A 21,022-nucleotide genomic window follows, 5' to 3' on the forward strand; every position below is an offset into this window, starting at 1 on the left:
GAGGCCCTGAGATTATCTAAAGGTACAGTGTTAAACCGCAAATATGAAAATTGCCATTACACCTTCATATGACTAGTTCAGTCCTGCTTTTTTCAACTAAGGAACATTGCACGAATCAGACCCCAACTTCAGTCTAAAGATTTGGAGAAAGTCAACCATGCTTTTATCTCATTAACAAATCTACTCTATCTGTATCTGTATCTATATCTATTGACTGAAAGATAAATAAATAAAGAAGCAAATTTAAACAGAAATATAAATTTATGTAACATTCTAACAATTAATTAATGACTTTAACTAATTTGGCGTTTATTTTTTATAATTCTTTTTGCTGAATTTAATGACATATTTATTTATTTATTTAAGGAGTCCTTTATCTATTTATTTATTTTTGATTTTGGCAGGTTCTGCCCTCCATAGTAATGCTCATTATAAAACAAAAAACACATTGTTATATATATAAAAGTCAAAGTCCCAAGTTTGTTTTTGATGCTTAGCAGTTGTGGTGAAGTTAGTGTAACAATTGGCCAGAGGGTGGTGTCAAAGTCAAGGTTTTTAACTAACCTATATAAGAAAGTTTATCACGTTATGAGCACAAAAGTGAAAGAGATGTGTGTGGCAGTGAGCATCGTATTTCTTTGGGAGGGTTGTGCAAGCAGAAAGTTAATCATGTGTAGTTTTGGGTGAGCAAAAATATGAAAAATTAATGTAGGATGATATATGAGTTACTGTGGAGTGGCTGCTCTGCAGGTGCACTGAACTGACACTAACAGGACAGGGGAGTGAATTAAGTCAGTGAATTGCTTTCATATTTGTAGGTTTAGACATATTGGAAAAAATAAGTCAGTAATAATATTGTGTGTTTATTAAAAATATTCATAGATAAGAAAAAGCATCAACCATGACAAAATAATATACCGAAGACGGAGATAACCATATTGCTTTTTATGTGCAAAGCGAACAAACTATACGTATTTTGAACTTTATTAAACAATAGTAAACATTTATCTAACTGCCTATGGTTTTATCAGTCTCTTGTTTTAAATTCACAGTGAAAAGCTAATACTTTAAAACATTTGAGTGATTATTCATCTCTATTTATTTGCTTATATACCTGTATTTCTGTCTATAAATCAAAGCTTAGAGTATATGCTACATGTTGAACCGATTGGATTAAATCCTTTTCCTTAACAATGCAATAACATTTGAATTCATCATATACCAACAATCTATCACAGCAATAATTTCTGCCCCCCTCCTAATTCGCTTCTTTTGATTGAGTTTAGTCCCATCTAACTCCATGACCACACAGCATTATAATGCCCCCTCAATAAGTAACTGGAAGTGAAATAATTCAAACTGTACTTAATTTACTTAACAGAGCATAAAATTAATAAACCCATTTATATAAAACAATTAACATGATAATACAAGTTATATTTACAATTCTTATCATTACCTTTCATAAGTGATTCTTCCTTCACTCTAATAGAATGAATATTCACTTAATATAGATGTGGCAATTAACATATACAGTATAATGTTTAACATGTTACTATTTTTTTTGTGGTACACCTTCATATGTGATCTGAGCCATGGCCACACTACTAGAGTTTGTTGGAGGCGGATGGCTGAACATCCGACGAGCTCGCTGGAGTAGTCGTCTAAGCTGAGCAGGAATATCTTCACTTCCATGGAGGTAAACCAGAGGGTTGAGAGCACTGTTCAGACACACAAGGCCACGACTTATCTGATGAGCCATGTAGACTCCATTGGACCATTCACGGCACATCTTCTGTTTAGACAAAACTCTTGACCAGAGGTTGAGGTTCTTCAGTACATGATAGGGGATGTAGCAAACAGAGAAGAGAAGGATCAAGATGAGCAACAACTTCAAGCTTCTCCGTTTCAGTACCTTGTCGGTGGTATTTGTGCGGCAGAGAACGACAATCACATGTCCATAGCAGCCCAGTGTGATGAGGAATGGGATACAAAACCCAGTGAGTGTCCATCCAAGGCTGTATTTCAGGTAATCCTCAACATAGATGGAACTGGTGGTATCATAACATTTTCCAGTTTTGTTTCCAGATGTTTTGCTGTAGAACATGTCTGGAAGATTTTGAATGTTCACCAACAGCCAAACCATGACTGAGATCCCCACAGAGTGAGTCAGAGTTAATCTTCCCATCATTCTCACTGGATGGACAATAGCCAGGTACCTGTACACACTTATACAAGTCAGGAACCCGATGCTGCCATATAAATTCAGATTGAAGCAGAATCTTGTTATCTTGCAGAATGTATCTCCAAAGATCCATTTACCCCCCTTAAAGTAGTACACCATCAAAAATGGGAGCGTGAGCAGATACAGAATATCTGCTAGTCCAAGGTTGAGAACAAAACATTGATGATCTTTAGCTTCTTCCAGTTGTGCAGCAAAGACTTCAATCCCCATCCATTAACTACCAGACCGATGATGAAGACTAAGATGTAAACAGCAGGGAGAAATCTGCCTGCAAAGTGAAAGTTGATACGAGGACAAGAGGAGTTATTCATTCTGTCTCCTCCGTAAAAGCAGTAAATATTGTAAAGCAAGTATGCTATGGCGCAGAGAATGGTTGAAGTAGCTGAGGCAATTTGTCTTTAAAGGGTGCTTCCTGTGGAATATTATTCTTAGAAACTTATCATTGCAAGATTAAACAGGAAATGCATGTCATCTACCAAGGTGGGTAGATGCAATGACAAAATGGTATCTTGAAGTTGAATGTGGTTGTATGACGCCACATAGTTCATAATTCATGATTAAATAGAAAAGTTAAATGTGAATTCTGAAGAAGGGTTGATCCAATGATTAAATGACACACAGGATGCATGTAAACATATTTTTATCTTATGATGTAAAATGCCCCTTCATGAACAGGAACATAGCTCCCAAACGCCCCCCTCTTGTGGTATTCACAACCTCGTAAGTGGAACGTTTCTGAAAGCTCAGAGTTTAAGAGATGTGACGTGTTTTTTGAAGTTGTCAGAAATGGCAGGGGCCATGGAAGTTAATTTTTCGGTGCATAATAAGTTAATATATTGTATTTTTAGTTGTATATTGTTTTTATTCGTAATTTTATTTATTTTATAATTTATAGTCATTATGCCTTTGTATTTTCCTGCATTATATTACCCATTTGCTAGCTTTTCTATTTCGCAGTACTTTTTTTTCCGCAGCTGTGTCGATTTCTTCGAATTTTGGTTGCCGATAAAAACAAGCCAACCAATAAAATAATGACTTTTGTTTAAAGGGACTGTTTGTAACGTTTTAAGCGTATAAATGTACCAGGTCGGGACACATGAGCACGCATATATATGCGAGCACGCATATATATGCGAGCGCGCATATGCGAACGCATGGCCGGCGTCACTGCTACTCTGTCTGTCTTAACTCACACACCGCGCGCGTTCTCCCTGTCTCGCTCCACCTCTAGACGTGAACGCGCGCTCACTCCACACTGCAGAAGAGTTAGTTTAGCTCTGAGAATATCTAGTGAATGTACAGTGGACGTTTGTGCAGAAATAACTGCTGCAGCTCCTCCAGACCAACAGAGGTTTCCCGTGTCTTGTGAAGTGACGGGGATCCGCAGAGAGAAACGGTATTGTCTCTGACCGGGTGCCGGTGTCTTCCCTGCTCTCTCTGGCTGCGGTCGGGAGGCGATAACGTTACTCGCTGCAGAGCCCCGCTGCCTTAGCCGGGGTTGAAGCAGGAAAAGCCAACACTAGAATCAGCAGTGATTCACGGAGAGACCTTCGTCTGGTCAGCTAACATTACTGCCAAGCAGGTGAAATATAGAGTAATATTGTGTTTTTAGCTGACGTGCGTCGCCTCACTGTTTTGAGCGATGCTTGTTCATGTCTATTTAGAGTGAGCAAGCGCGAGCAAGCGCGAGCCCGACGCTGACTTTCGTTGACTTAACGGCCACAGGTGTTGCTGTTAACAAGCATTTCTGAAAGAGACAAATAGTCCCTTTAAGCAATCAATAGATTTTCTCGGAAATCAATGTCGTGTTCATACCGCCACAAAACATTATGGATATTGATCGACTGATCCATTTGGTCTCACAAATAGTGTCCTCTTTAACTAACAAAGACAAGATTGTCAAGAAAATGAACATAAAGAAAACATCTGGGGAAGTATAGCAGTTTAACTTGCTTGTGATGGTGAGTAGTTGACAAACGAGGGGTAAACGTAATTCGTTGTCAGGGTAACGAATGGAGAACCATTCATTTCCAAGTGCATTGGATTATAAGTTTCAGAAATTACATGTGGTTGTTGTGAAAGGTATACTATAAAGCCTGACCTTATAGGACAAGCAATAGCTGAACTTTAATTAGGCCTATTATTATTATTATTATTATTATTATTATTATTATTATCAGTAATAGAAGTATATGAGCTCACTGCCTTTCCTTAAGAAATCCACCGATCCCCAGAAGTATTACAGCTGACCATACCATACAACTGACCATAAAGCCTTGTACTGTAATAAAGGCCATGTATCACACAATAACCACATATACTGTATATGATAACACATTTAGACTATGTTTAGTCCAGTCATGATGAATGGTCAAAACCAATGCAATGAGGATCAGCATTGACACTCATTATGATGACATGCTTATTTGGTGCCACCCATAGGAAATGCGACCACATTGTAACTTTTCTATACAGTATGGCACACTACAAGCCCATCTCCAGTGTGTAGAGGTGAGTGTGGGTTTATTATAGTAAAAGCAATGATGACAATGATGAATCGAAGGTTGACGATGTGATGGTGTGAAACTTGCATTTTCGGTGGAATGCACTGAACACAATTATTCGTGTCGGCCTTGGTGTGAAAGGTTTGAATGAGAGAAATCGTTAACGAATATTCCATATTTTTGTTTTATTTTTTCGTTTCGTGCCCGGTGTGAAAAGGCCTCATGCTGTGATTTGGTATCAAAAACATTTAACAACTTTTGATTTCTGCAAGAATTGCATTTTCCGGCAATTTAATGGTGAGCACTTCTGTTATGGAAACTGCTCAGAAACCCCCTTATTGTCAATCTGAATGCTCATGGTCTCTAGTTTGTGGCTGTAAAGTTTCATGAGGCTGTGATTATCCTAGAGGTCACCATAGGTCATTTTATACAGTGAGGTCAAGTTTCAAGAAATGGTCTCAGCACAAGGAAATGGTTACTATGGGGACTAAAATCAACATACATGAATACAATTGGAATCATTGGATCCACAAGAGTCTCAGCTTTCCAGTCATACCCAATTTATCTAAGACTGTTGAGGGACCCCAGTATGCATTTTAGAATAAGCAAAAATAACACATTTATACTGCATTCAAAAAACAAAAAAATTGCCCATGCCCCAAAATTGCATGTGATTATCATAATGTGGGCATGTCTGTAAGACTCGTGGGTACCTACAGAATGTTTATGGTATCTTATATTTTTCTGATTTGTAATCACCATCATTTAATGTGTTGTCTAATACTGTTTTCCTCAATCCATGCTTAATCAAAATTATTACTATTTCCACACAGTAAAATCACTGAAGTTGGAGGATTCTTATGCTATACTATGCTGACATAGTTGTTAACATCTCTAATGACTTGTTGTCTTTTGAACGCACATTGTGCATTATAGTAGTTATATATATATACTGTATATATGCAGTACCAGTACCAATATACATTAATCTGCCGTTATTCTTTTATGGTCTTCCTGTGCATCCCTTTGATGTGCAGTTGATACAGGGGTGTTGCAGTCGGTGAAGCTCATACAATTTGCATCCTCTTTATTTTTACACCTTCGCACTATGAACTTCCTGTTTCGATCTAAAGATATCATACATAGCACGGAGCCTCCCCACCGTAACCACAATATGTCGTCATGCTCTCTCAGCAAACCTTTCTGAAAGTGAGCAGTGACATTTTCAGAATAGTTTAAGTGCATTTTCTTTTTTAATCTGAGCTTTTTTGAGCTTGTTAACCGTAATATGACATTCACATAGATAAAACCTTGAACCGGTACAATAAATGTGTAACAGTGGCAGATGGTGGAATACAATTGTTTAATTTCACTCGCATATCAGACAATTTACACCAGGGGAATTTAACTAGGGGCGATAGGCAGCCATAAAACAGCTTGACGGGCAATTAATATATGCAGTATAATATTTAACATGTTACTATTTTTCTTGTGTTACACCTTCATTATGTGATCTGAGCCATGGCCACACTACTAGAGTTTGTTGGAAGCGGATGGCTGAACATCCGACGAGCTCGCTGGAGTAGTCGTCTGAGCCGAGCAGGAATATCTTCACTTACATGGAGGTAAACCAGAGGGTTGAGAGCACTGTTCAGACACACAAGGCCACGACTTATCTGTTTAGCAATGTAGACTCCATTGAACCATTCACGGCATATCTTCTGTTTGGACAAAACTCTTGACCAGAGGCTGAGGTTCTTCAGTACATGATAGGGGATGTAGCAAACAGAGAAGAGAAGAATCAAGATGAGCAACAACTTCAAGCTTCTCTGTTTCAGTACCTTGTCGGTGGTATTTGTGCGGCAGAGAACGACAATCACATGTCCATAGCAGCCCAGTGTGATGAGGAATGGGATACAAAACCCAGTGAGTGTCCATCCAAGGCTGTATTTCAGGTAATCCTCAACATAGACGTTACTAGTGGTATCATGACATTTCTCAGTGTTGTTTCCAGATGTTTTGCTGTAGAACATGTCTGGAAGACTTTGAACGCTCACCAACAGCCAAACCATGACTGAGATCCCCACAGAGTGAGTGACAGTTATTCTTCCCATCACTCTCATTGGATGGACAATAGCCAGGTACCTGTACACACTTATACAAGTCAGGAACCCGATGCTGCCATATAAATTCAGGTTGAAGCAGAATCTTGTTATCTTGCAGAACGTATCTCCAAAGATCCATTTACTCTCCTTAAAGTGGTACACCATCAAAAATGGGAGTGTGAGCAGATACAGAATATCCGTTAGTCCAAGGTTGAGAATGAACACATTGACGTTACCCAGTTTCTTCCAGTTGTGCAGCAAAGACTTCAGTCCCCATCCATTAGCTACCACACCAATGATGAAGACTAAGATGAAAACAGAAGGCAGAAATCTGCCTGCAAAGCCAAAGTCAAGACGAGGACAAGAGGAGTTATTCATTCTGTCTTCTGGAAAGAAGTTAGTACAACTGTTTTCCTCCGTGGTTGATCTGGCTTATGAGAGGTAAAAAGGCAGAAATCTGCTTGAAAAGTCAGAGCTGATTTGTTGACAAATTGTGTTGTTCATTGTCTTCTGGAAAGCAGTTAGTATAGGTCCTTCTCTCTGTGAGTGTGAGATAGAATAGATAGTACCAGAATCACAGCATGGGTGGTGCAGACAAGACTTCCTCTTTCACACACCACATGTAAGTTTCTGCACCTGCCAGTATCCAGGAAATGACATGGGTTGGCTGGTTTGTCTGATTTTTTAAATAGAAAATTAAAGTCGTCTAAAGTGAATCAATGATGAGCCAAAGTAACAACTTAGCCTACAATTACAGGTTTATATGTGATTGTGTGGTCGCACTTATAGAATTTCTTTCTTTTTCTGACACCTCTGACAAAACCTTATGAGAAGTTGAAACTGAATGTTGAGCTCAAGTAACCTACGCTTCATTTCTAAAATGAGAGTTTAACAACATTTATGTTAGAATTATTATATTACACGGCTTTGTTGAATACTTAATTCTGATTGGTCAATCAAGGCGTTTTATGGTCTGCTATTTCTTTATAGCACACTGTTGCTATGTATAACATAACGTTGCTATGGGCGCAGTTGTGGTGTCGGACTCTCGCGGACCATTTTTGTGTTAAAAACGCTTCAGGGTTTATTTCACAACAATGGCTGGCTCACTGTACATTATCCCTTACATATTTCTGTGTCAAGGGGCAGCTCCAAGAAGTAGCCAGCTTCTCATTATTCAAATAGATTCCTTCAAGATAAAGAAGAGGATTTTATGCCTCTTTATGCCGTTCTCGTGAACGCGATATTTCAAGAACACCTGGAGGGAATTTTGGCACAAATGTCCACTTGGAATCAAGGATAAACTGATTAGATTTGGGTGATCAAAGGTCAAATGTCAAGGTCACTGTGTTTTTAGCCATAATTCAAGAATTAATATGCTAATTATGACAATTTCACACAAATGTCTAACAGGATAAAATGATGAAGTGATGACATTTTGGACAGACATGGATGAAAACTGTAAAGCTGGGCATACACTATACGATTTTAGCCCGTTTCTGGCCCGAATTTTGAGCCACACGACTCATTTTAGAGTTGGACCGAATTTCAGCTTTGTCGGGCGTCGTGTGCCGCGCAGTGTACGGGGAGGGGGAACCGAGGACCGATTAACTCCTCCCGACCGGCCGTCGGACAGTCGGATGAATTTCTGACATGTCAAAAATTTTGGTCGGCCGACCATAGGCTCTCGCACAGTTGAAGCAGAGCCACAAGCCGATTCCCCAACGTTAGTACTTTTTTTCTACTTTTTTTTTTACAGTAATCAGAGCGTAGCTGTCAAGATAACAGTGTACAATAGGTGGTAAAACATAGCTAACTTACCTCCAATTCTCTCTGCAAAATGGTCGAGCCATACTGTCCACGCCTACCTTGCCACCTGCAAGTTCATATACGGCGGCGCCTCTTTTTAGACATTTCCGCGAACAGTACGGCACAGATGATCAGGGCAGCATGTTTCTGGTTTGTTGGCATTATTGTGACCCATACAGACCTCTGCTAGCAAACAAACTTTACCTGCCTTGTAGCTTTCAAACAAATCTTTATTGACAACTGTCAACAGAATGCCCACAGGAGATGACAGGCTGTTTTTTTTCTATTTTACAGGTGTAGTGACTGACGATCGGAGCGTACATTAGTCATTAATTTGGCTTCATTTTTCACATGAAATACCAAAAATGACTTTTTCTGCTGCTGTGTATTACTGGGTGGAAGTTTTTAACAGCTTATCAGCAAAAAGCAGAACTGTACTGCACAATAGTAATTAATGAATGATGAAATGAAACGTCGTGAAAAGCTACAGTATGTACAACATAACTACCGGTATATAAACCTGTGAATACTATAATGCGAAAAAATATACATCAAAACACAAAAATCATTGAGAGTACAAATGTAAAATATTGAGACATGTTTCATCCCTCCAGAATTATTTACAACAAAACAGAAAAATTAGGAAATAAGTGCAATGTCACGTGACTACAAACACAAAAACTGATAAAAGATGCATTGCTCACGTCAGAAAACAATATCTGTCAACACAAAGGTTGGAGTCATTCTGTGGCATACATTTCTATCAAACAAACATATTTCTAAATCATTAAAGTTTCCTCTTTAAGACATTATGTTATCAGTGTAAATATGTCTTTAAAACTATCTTTGTGACCAAATCAACTTCATGGCCAACTGCGTCAGTTCATAGTTTAGGTCTTTTAGGTGAAAAAAAAACTGTATTTGAATTACAAGAAATTATTTTTCTAGGTCCAGATGCAGCAATGCAGAATTACTCAAATGTAATTGGTCCTCATGCCCAAAAATATTAACCCAGTGTAAAAAGAATCATGGGATTAATTACTACATTTTGACCTTCATATGATTAATTCAGTCCTGCTTTTTCAACCAAGGAACATTACACGAATCAGACCCCAACTACAGTCTAAAGATTTGGAGAAAGTCAACCATGCTTTTATCTCATTAACAAATTTACTCTATCTGTATATATATCTATTGACTAAAAGATAAATAAAGAAAGAAGCAAATTTAAACAGAAATATCAATTTATGTAACATTCTAACAATTAATTAATGGCTTCAACTAATTTGGCGTTCATTTTTAATATTTTTTTGCCGCATGTCATGACATATTTATTTATTTAAGGAGTCCTTTATCTATTTATTTATTTTTGACTTTGTCAGGTTCTGCCCTCCATAGTAATGCTCATTATAAAACAAAAAACACATTGTTAGATATATAAAAGTCAAGGTCCCAAGTTTGTTTTTGATGCTTAGCAGTTGTGGTGAAGTTAGTGTAACAATTGGCCAGAGGGTGGTGTCAAAGTCAAGGTTTTTAACTAACCTATATAAGAAAGTTTATCACGTTATGAGCACAAAAGTGAAAGAGATGTGTTTGGCAGTGAGCATCGTATTTCTTTGAGAGGGTGGTGCAAGCAGGAAGTTAATCTTGCGTAGTTTTGGGTGAGCAAAAATGTGAAAAATTAATGTAGGATGATATATGAGTTACTGTGGAGTGGCTGCTCTGCAGGTGCACTGAACTGACACTAACAGGACAGGGGAGTGAATTAAGTCAGTGAATTGTTTTCATATTTGTAGGTTTAGACATATTGGAAAAAATAATTCAGTAATAATATTGAGTGTTTATTAAAAATATTCATAGATAAGAAAAAGCACCAACCATGACAAAATAATATACCGAAGACGGAGATAACCATATTGCTTTTTATGTGCAAAGCGAACAAACTATTTGTATTTTGAACTTTATTAAACAATAGTAAATATTTATCTAACTGCCTATGGTATTATCAGTCTCTTGTTTTAAATTCACAGGGAAAAGCTAATACTTGCCCCCTCAATAAGTAACTGGAAGTGAAATAATTCAAACGGTACTTAATTTACTTAACAGAGCATAAACTTATTAAACCCATTTATATAAAACAATTACCATGATAATACAAGTTATATTTATAATTCTTATCATTACCTTTTATAAGTGATTCTTCCTTCCCTCTAATAGAATGAATATACACTTAATATATATGTGGCAATTAATATATACAGTATAATGTTTAACATGTTACTATTTTTCTTGTGTTACACCTTCATATTTGATCTGAGCCATGGCCACACTATTAGAGTTTGTTGGAGGCGGATGGCTGAACATCCGACGAGCTCGCTGGAGTAGTCGTCTGAGCCGAGCAGGAATATCTTCACTTCCATGGAGGTAAACCAGAGGGTTGAGAGCACTGTTCAGACACACAAGGCCACGACTTATCTGTTTAGCAATGTAGACTCCATTGGACCATTCACGGCATATCTTCTGTTTGTACAAAACTCTTGACCAGAGGCTGAGGTTCTTCAGTACATGATAGGGGATGTAGCAAACAGAGAAGAGAAGAATCGTGATGAGCAACAACTTCAAGCATCTCTGTTTCAGTACCTTGTCGGTGGTATTTGTGCGGCAGAGAACGACAATCACATGTCCATAGCAGCCCAGTGTGATGAGGAATGGGATACAAAACCCAGTGAGTGTCCATCCAAGGCTGTATTTCAGGTAATCCTCAACATAGGCGTTACTGGTGGTATCGTAACATTTCTCAGTGTTGTTTCCAGATGTTTTGCTGTAGAACATGTCTGGAAGACTTTGAACGCTCACCAACAGCCAAACCATGACTGAGATCCCCACAGAGTGAGTGACAGTTATTCTTCCCATCACTCTCATTGGATGGACAATAGCCAGGTACCTGTACACACTTATACAAGTCAGGAACCCGATGCTGCCATATAAATTCAGATTGAAGCAGAATCTTGTTATCTTGCAGAATGTATCTTCAAAGATCCATTTACTCCCCTTAAAGTAGTACACCATCAAAAATGGGAGCGTGAGCAGATACAGAATATCTGTTAGTCCAAGGTTGAGAATGAACACATTGACGTTACCCAATTTCTTCCAGTTTTGGAGCAAAGACTTCAGTCCCCATCCATTAGCTACCAGACCAATGATGAAGACTAAGATGAAAACCGGAGGCAGAAATCTGCTTTTAAAGTTATAGCTCATTTGTTGACAAATTGTGTTGTTCATATTCTTCTGGAAAGCAGTTAGTATAGGTCCTTCTCTCTGTGAGTGTAAGATCGAATAGATAGTACCAGAATTACAGCATGGGTGGTGCAGACAAGACTTCCTCTTTCTTCTACACACCACATGTGAGTTGCTGCACCCTGAAATGACATGGGTAGGCTGGTTTGTCTGGTTTGCTGGTTTGTCTGGTTTGATTTTTTTAAATAGAAAATTAAAGTCATCTAAAGTGAATCCATGATGAGCCAAAGTAACAACTTAGCCTACAATTACAGGTTTATATGTGATTGTGTGGCCTCACGTGTAGAATTTCTTTCTTTTTCTGACACCTCTGACAAAACCTTATGAGAAGTTGAAACTGAATGTTGAGCTCCAGTAACCTACGCTTCATTTCTAACATGAGAGTTTAACAACATTAGAGAGAATAGGGGTACACTTCATTTCAAACTCATTTTGACAGGTGTGACTAATCCGCGTCCAATCACAGGCTGCCACGTCATACCGGAAACCACGCCCACCCCCACCCCTAACACCGCCCACCCCGCACCTCCCCTGAGCCAATGAGATACGTCGACATCATTATAGGCGGTCCCCCTTTCCCCTCCTCTTTTTTCCCACGCCCCTGGTGATGTTTTTCATCCAATGAGATAGGACCACGTGATCACGGGAAATTCCCATGGGTTTGAACCAATGAGAAGCGTGTGAACTCTTTTTGAGAAATCAATGAGAGAAACCATCCTAACCCTAACCTTTTCACCTTTAGCGCTGTGTAAGACGAGGGAAGCACAGATGCACAGGTCGTAAAACATCTTATGTGAGGGATATGGGTGTCTGGATATGTTATGTCTGTCAAGTGGAGGTCTGTGTGGGCACGTACAGACATGTTCAGACATGTCTCTAACATGGTGGCTGTTGGGCATGGTGCTGTGGGGAAGCTCGCTGCTGCTGGGAATACTCAGGTCTGACATCACATGTGTAATTACTAAACTGAATACAAGGATAAGACTGGCAAATATCTTTATGTCTCTAAAATCAACAGTGAATTGGTCCTTCTAACAAGTGTTTCCTGTATAGACAAAGCCTGATGTATCTTATTCCTCTGCATCAGCTCCATTGTTGTCCAAACTATAAAAAAAACACATTGATGAGCGACACTTGCACTGAGTGACATGTTCCTTCATTACGATGAACACGGACACTGAAGTTTATTTTCAGTCAATCCACAAACAATGTTAAATACTCACTAGAGCAGCTGTTCCCAAACTCTTCCATACCAAGGCCTCCCAAATAGCATTATTGCTTACAGCTTATTGCCAGGGCCCCCCCTTTTGCAAGATGGCTTTAAAAACCCATTGACAATACTACAGCAAACTCGGTTCTGATTGGTCAATCGCGGCGTTCTACGGTTATTTCTTTATAGCAGACCGTTGCTATGGGCGCAGTTCTGATGCCAGACTCTGGCAGGACCGTTTTTTGTGTCAAATTATTGATTTCTTAAGTAACTAGCCGTGAAACAACTGTAAAAACGGTCTTTCGCGGATAACGTTATCCGTGAAAGACGTCAAGAAGAAGGAGAAATCACAATCCATGCCACAGAAGAGGGGGACACTTCTTGTCAAAATATCTGTCCGGAAAAGAGGAAGAAATCCTGTTCCATAAACGAGGGAACTCCCTCGTTAAATCCTGACGGCCCATCCGATGAAAAACGTGTAAGAAAGTGTAATCAAAGAAAGGTAAATAATGAAAATTAAATGAAGGAAATTGCACGTTTATTTCACACATACGCTGCATAACTTCTGCTCCGTCCTCCCGCCGGATGTTGAATGAGCGGATACTTTTGCTCCGCCCTCCCGCCGGATGTTTGAATGAGCGGATATGACGTAGAATATTTTTGTAAAAAACTTTATTGTCTACTTTTTTCTCTCTGATTTTATAAAAAGTCCCAGAACTCTGATAGGAGACCCTATCTAGAGACCTTATTATAGGCTGTATGAAAACCGTTTAATGAAAGGTGCGTGTCACACATTAACTGCACCAAGACCACCGTTAAATCCAGATATGTCTTCTTCCAAGTGAAGTGTGAAACATAAATTCACACAATTAAACGAACCTCAATTAACCCACTCAGTTTTATTTAAGAGATACAAATTGCCTTTATCTTATTTTGCCATGCTATGCTATGCTATAAACAACATGGCTGTGTTTATGTGACACCATTGTCTTATATGCAGTTAAAACATTTTACATTGCATTTTACTGTCTTTCATTTCCCTTTTTTGACATCTAAGATTAATAAAAGCTTTGATTGTATTTTTCAAGTCCAACATTTCCTTGTTGTTTTATTCCCGTTCTGCTATACATGCAATGCTTCTTCCCTGTGCAGAAAGTGATATTGTTTCTTTGTACAGTCGTATACCTGGTATGAAGACAAGAGATGGTAGATTATGGGAAAAACCAAAACCCATCTTGCCTAGATTTGAATGTCATTTGTTTTTACTTTGCCCACTCTCCAAATGCCAAAAGATTTAACCTGGTGGGTTGACAATTTGCCAAAACTCTCCTCAGTAAACAAGGTTCTTGTGAAATAAAGTGGCTTTAATTTACAAGCACTTAAACAGCGTAAACATCTTGAACCTCATCAAAACAAATACCACATAGTGATGATTTTCTTTATTTTCGTGTCATGCACACAGAGTACCCAACCCTCGTGGGTTTACAAGACACCAAAAAGACAATTACAGTGGTCAAACATTTCATTCGATTACAAAATTACAGCTTATTTTACCGCTTGGTCTTTGGCTGCATGGTATGACAGACTGTGTGGCTGTCTCTATACAGCATTGAATACATGGGGAAATTTGATTAGCTATAAAGTTTTTAGAAAATCTTACAAACCCTTCTGGATTGGAGATTTGCAGACTTTATGAGATAATCTAAGAACAGCAGAGAAAAAATCTTTCTAAGATGTAAAAATAAAAACCTGAGGGAAAGGCTGAAGGTAAGGTGTGAAATGTAATTTCAATAGAGGTCTTTCATTGCAATGGCGAATGTAGAGCTGTTTTAGGGGTTGTGTTACAAACATGGGAAAAAGACTTGCAACAATTCATTTGATGTTTTTTTAAGGAAATAAGTTTCCTTAATTTAATTTTCATTATTTACCTTTCTTTGATTACACTTTCTTACAACGGTTTTCATCGGATGGGCCGTCAGGATTTAACGAGGGATTTCCCTCGTTTATGGAACAGGATTTCTTCCTCTTTTCCGGACAGATATTTTGACAAGAAGTGTCCCCCTCTTCTGTGGCATGGATTGTGATTTCTCCTTCTTCTTGACGTCTTTCACGGGATAACGTTATCCGCGAAAGACCGTTTTTACAGTTGTTACACGGCTATTTACTTAACAAAATCAATAATTTGACACAAAAACGGTCTGCCAGAGTCTGGCATCAGAACTGCGCCCATAGCAACGGTCTGCTATAAAGAAATAACCGTAGAACGCCGCGATTGACCAATCAGAACCGAGTTTGCTGTAGTATTGTCAATGGGTTTTTAAAGCCATCTTGCAAAAGGGGGGGCCCTGGCAATAAGCTGTAAGCAATAATGCTATTTGGGAGGCCTTGGTATGGAAGAGTTTGGGAACAGCTGCTCTAGTGAGTATTTAACATTGTTTGTGGGATTGACTGAAAATAAACTTCAGTGTCCGTGTTCATCGTAATGAAGGAACATGTCACTCAGTGCAAGTGTCGCTCATCAATGTGTTTTTTTTATAGTTTGGACAACAATGGAGCTGATGCAGAGGAATAAGATACATCAGGCTTTGTCTATACAGGAAACACTTGTTAGAAGGACCAATTCACTGTTGATTTTAGAGACATAAAGATATTTGCCAGTCTTATCCTTGTATTCAGTTTAGTAATTATACATGTGATGTCAGACCTGAGTATTCCCAGCAGCAGCGAGCTTCCCCACAGCACCATGCCCAACAGCCACCATGTTAGAGACATGTCTGAACATGTCTGTACGTGCCCACACAGACCTCCACTTGACAGGCATAACATATCCAGACACCCATATCCCTCACATAAGATGTTTTACGACCTGTGCATCTGTGCTTCCCTTGTCTTACACAGCGCTAAAGGTGAAAAGGTTAGGGTTAGGATGGTTTCTCTCATTGGTTTCTCAAAAAGAGTTCACACGCTTCTCATTGGTTCAAACCCATGGGAATTTCCCGTGATCACGTGGTCCTATCTCATTGGATGAAAAACATCACCAGGGGCGTGGGAAAAAAGGGGAGGGTAAAGGGGGACCGCCTATAATGACGTCGACGTATCTCATTGGCTCAGGGGAGGGGCGGGGTTAGGGGTGGGGTGGGCGTGGTTTCCGGTATGATGTGGCAGCCTGTGATTGGACGCCGATTAGTCACACCTGTCAAAATGAGTTTGACATGAAGTGTACCCCTATTCTCTCTAACATTATGTTATGCCTATTATATTACACGGCTTTGTTGAATACTTAATTCTGATTGGTCAATCAAGGCGTTTTACGGTCTGCTATTTCTTTAGAGCACACTGTTGCTATGTATAACAGAACGTTGCTATGGGCGCAATTGTGGTGTCGGACTCTGACGAACCATTTTTGTGTTAAAAACGCTTCAGGGTTTATTTCACAACAATGGCTGGCTCACTGTACATTATCCCTTACATATTTCTGTGTCAAGGGGCAGCTCCAAGAAGTAGCCAGCTTCTCATTATTCAGATAGATTCCTTCAAGATAAAGAAGAGGATTTTATGCCTCTTTATGCTGTTCTCGTGAACGCGATATTTCAAGAACACCTGGAGGGAATTTTGGCACAAATGTCCACTTGGAATCAAGGATAAACTGATTAGATTTGGGTGATCAAAGGTCAAATGTCAAGGTCACTGTGTTTTTAGCCATAATTCAAGAATTAATATGCTAATTATGACAATTTCACACAAATGTCTAACAGGATAAATTGATGAAGTGATGACATTTTGGGACAGACATGGATGTAAACTGTAAAGCTGGGCATACACTATACGATTTTAGTCCGTTTCTGGCCCGAATTTTGAGCCACACGACTCATTTTAGAGTCGGACCGAATTTCAGCTTTGTCGGGCGTCGTGTGCCGCGCAGTGTACGGGGAGGGGGAACCGAGGACCGATTAACTCCTCCCGACCGGCCCGCGGACAGTCGGATGAATTTCTGACATGTCAGAAATTTTGGTCGGCCGTCCATAGGCTCTCGTACAGTTGAAGCAGAGCCACAAGCCGATTCCCCAACGTTAGTACTTTTTTCGACTTTTTTTTTTACAGTAATCAGAGCGTAGCTATCAAGATAACAGTGTACAATAGATGGTAAAACATAGCTAACTTACCTCCAATTCTCTCTGCAAAATGGTCAAGCCATACTGTCCACGTCTACCTTGCCACCTGCAAGTTCATATACGGCGGCGCCTCTTTTTAGACATTTCCGCGAACAGGACGGCACAGATGATCAGGACAGCATGTTTCTGCTTTGTTGGCATTATTGTGACCCATACAGACCTCTGCTAGCAAACAAACTTACCTGCCTTTGTAGCTTTCAAACAAATCTTTATTGACAACTGTCAACAGAACGCCCGCAGGAAGGGGAGCGAGGGCTCTTCCCTCTAAAAAGGTGAAGTCTGGCTTCCCTTGTGCGAAGAGGCATGATAAAACAATCCACACCTGACGCTGGGTCATTTTTAGCCCTCAATGCATGGTCATATCCCCAGCATGAAAACACACCTGTCATGCCCATCCTCCATTGGCAATTTAACACTATAACCATTTTAAACAGGAATGGCCTGCAGTGTCTGCCATACTGACTGGACAAAGGAAAACAATTTTTTTTCTTTTTGTTCATTTTTTTTTTTTTTTTTAAATCCAAAGAGTGCCTCTCTTTCGCACTCTTTGTCTTTATTTTATTTTATTTTCCCCAGAAATTAAACAACTCTCTAATACCCAGGAAGTGATGTCTCCAGGTAGCCAGTTCTGTGATGCGTTGACCCGGAAGCAGCATATGAGATTGTTTACATCTTTTTTTCTTTTTTTTTTTTAATGCCGGCTGCTACTGCCAGCAGCGTCTCTTTCCTCCCGGGACTCAGGTGCCGGCACGGGGACGCCCGCTGCGACTACATTTTGTAGCCGCAGACTACGTGTTCCGTTACCCGCCGGAGCAGGGCAGGAACACACACACATACACCAGTGAACGTTCGCCGCTGTAGCCGATTTAACGGCACAGCTGACAAACTGCAATACGTCCTGGAAGCCCCGGTACCTCGGTCATCCGGATTAGCCGCCACACAGCACACCGGAGACCGGTTCTCCTTTCTTCCTTTCTATTCACACACCGGTCAACATTCGCCGCTGTAGCCGGCACAGCTGACAAACTGCCTCTGGACGTGTTAGCGACTTTCGCAATACGTCCTGGAAGCACCGGTAACTCGCCACGCAGCACACCGGAGACACGGTAACCAGACAGGGACAACAAGCAGTCCGGGGAGGCTGCCAGAGAACAGACGCCCGCTCCTTACACCAGGTAAGTGGACTCGATGCTGTAACCCTGATATTCTGTTTGAGTTAAGTTTTTTTTCTCTGTATCACACGCTCTGCACCAAAGTGGAGATCAAAATGGCAATGATCCCACGCCAGCGCATGCGCTTTATAGACTCGCGTCTGGGCGTGGCCGGCAGTGCCGGTGTGTCTTAAAAAGTATCCCCCATTCCCCATACATATGGAATATGTAAGCTGGAGAGATAGTCTCGATACGATAGAGAACGGCCCGCAGGAGATGTTTTTTTTTCTATTTTACACGTATAGTGACTGACGATCGGACTGTACATTAGTCATTAATTTGCTTCATTTTTCACATGAAATACCAAAAATGACTTTTCCTGCTGCTGTGTATTACTGTGTGGAAGTTTTAACATGCTTATCAGCAAAAAGCAGAACTGTACTGCACAATAGTAGTTCATGAATGATGAATGAAACGTCGTGAAAAGCTACAGTATCTACAACATAACTACCGGTATATAAATCTGTGAATACTATAATGGGAAAAAATATACATCAAAAAACACAAAAATCATTGAGAGTACAAATGTAAAATATTGAGACATGTTTCATCTGTCCAGAATTATTTACAACAAACAAAAAAATTAAGAAATAAGTGCAATGTCACGTGACTACAAACACAAAAACTGATAAAAGATGCATTGCTCACATCAGAAAACAATATCTGTCAACACAAAGGTTGGAGTCATTCTGTGGCATAAATTTCTATCAAACAAACATATTTCTCAATCATTGAAATTTTCTCTTTAAGACATTATATTATCCCGTGTAAATATGTCTTTAAAACTATCTTTATGATCAAATCAACATCATGGCCAACTGTCGTCAGTTCATAGTTTAGGTCTTTTAGGTGAAAAACAAACCTGTATTTGAATTACAAGAAATTATTTTTCTAGGTCCAGATGCAGCAATGCAGAATTATTCAAATGTAATTGGTCCTCATGCCCAAAATATTAACCCAGTGTAAAAAAACCCATAGGATTAATTACTACATTTTGACCTTTATATGACTAGTTCAGTCCTGCTTTTTTCAACTAAGGAACATTGCACGAATCAGACCCCAACTACAGTCTAAAGATTTGGAGAAAGTCAACCATGCTTTTATCTCATTAAAAAATGTACTCTATCTGTATACGTATCTATTGACTAAAGATAATAAATAAAGAAGCAAATTTAAGCAGAAATATCAATTTATGTAACATTCTAATAATTAATTAATGGCTTTAACTAATTTGGCGTTTATTTTTTATATTTCTTTTTGCTGCATTTAATGACATTTATTTATTTATTTATTTATTTAAGGAGTCCTTTATCTATTTATTTATTTTTGACTTTGTCAGGTTCTGCCCTCCACAGTAATGCTCACTATAAAACAAAAAACACATTGTTAGATATATAAAAGTCAAGGTCCCAAGTTTGTTTTCGATGCTTAGCAGATGTGGTGAAGTTAGTGTAACAATTGGCAGAGGGTGGTGTCGAAGTCAAGGTTTTTAACTAACCTATATAAGAAAGTTTATCACGTTATGAGCACAAAAGTGAAAGAGCGAGTGTGGCAGTGAGCATCGTATTTCTTTGGAGGGTTGTGCAAGCAGAAAGTTAATCATGTGTAGTCATCATCAATCATGTGAGCAAAAATCTGAAAAATGAATGTAGGATGATATATGAGTTTACTGTGGAGTGGCTGCTCTGCAGGTGCACTGAACTGACACTAACAGGACAGGGGAGTGAATTAAGTTAGTGAATTGTTTTCATATTTGTAGGTTTAGACATATTGGAAAAAACAGGTCAGTAATAATATTGAGTGTTTATTAAAAATATTCATAGATAAGAAAAAGCATCAACCATGACAAAATAATATACCGAAGACAGAGATAACCATATTGCTTTTTATGTGCAAAGCGAACAAACTATACATATTTTTAACTTTATTAAACAATAGTAAACATTTATCTAACTGCCTATGGTTTTATCAGTCTCTTGTTTTAAATTCACAGGGAAAAGCTAATACTTTAAAACATTTGAGTGATTATTCATCTCTATTTATTTGCTTATATACCTGTATATCTGTCTACAAATCAAAGTTTAGAGTATAGGCTACATGTTGAACCAATTGGATTAAATCCTTTTCCTTAACAATGCAATAACATTTGAATTCATCATATACCAACAATCTATCACAGCAATAATTTCTGCCCCCCTCCTAATCGCAGCACTTACAAACCTCCAATCGCTTCTTTTGATTGAGTTTAGTCCCATCTAACTCCATGACCACACAGCATTATAATGCCCCCTCAATAAGTAACTGGAAGTGAAATAATTCAAACGGTACTTAATTTACTTAACAAAGCATAAACTTATTAAACCCATTTATATAAAACAGTTAACATGATGATACAAGTTATATTTATAATTCTTATCATTACCTTTTATAAGTGATTCTTCCTTCCCTCTAATAGAATGAATATACACT

At 39.0% G+C, this 21,022-nt stretch overlaps 2 protein-coding genes and 1 pseudogene across 2 annotated transcripts; all 3 read right to left on the reverse strand.

The window, feature by feature from the left end:
- LOC119489297 lies at positions 1-3,044 on the reverse strand (annotated as a pseudogene).
- A 3,202-nt stretch (positions 3,045-6,246) lies between these two features.
- LOC119490018 (P2Y purinoceptor 1-like) lies at positions 6,247-7,417 on the reverse strand. Its single transcript, XM_037773152.1, has one exon. It carries the CDS (start codon positions 7,230-7,232, stop codon positions 6,255-6,257), a length of 978 nt encoding a protein of 325 aa, XP_037629080.1. The 5' UTR covers positions 7,233-7,417; the 3' UTR covers positions 6,247-6,254.
- Positions 7,418-10,719: 3,302 nt separating this feature from the next.
- Positions 10,720-12,122, reverse strand: LOC119489383 (P2Y purinoceptor 1-like). The gene has a single exon (XM_037771710.1). The coding sequence runs from the start codon at positions 11,943-11,945 to the stop codon at positions 10,944-10,946; it is 1,002 nt and encodes a 333-aa protein (XP_037627638.1). The 5' UTR covers positions 11,946-12,122; the 3' UTR covers positions 10,720-10,943.
- Positions 12,123-21,022: the final 8,900 nt, after the last annotated feature.

This window comes from Sebastes umbrosus, chromosome 6 (genome assembly GCF_015220745.1).
Source record: "Sebastes umbrosus isolate fSebUmb1 chromosome 6, fSebUmb1.pri, whole genome shotgun sequence".
Lineage (NCBI taxonomy): Eukaryota > Metazoa > Chordata > Actinopteri > Perciformes > Sebastidae > Sebastes > Sebastes umbrosus.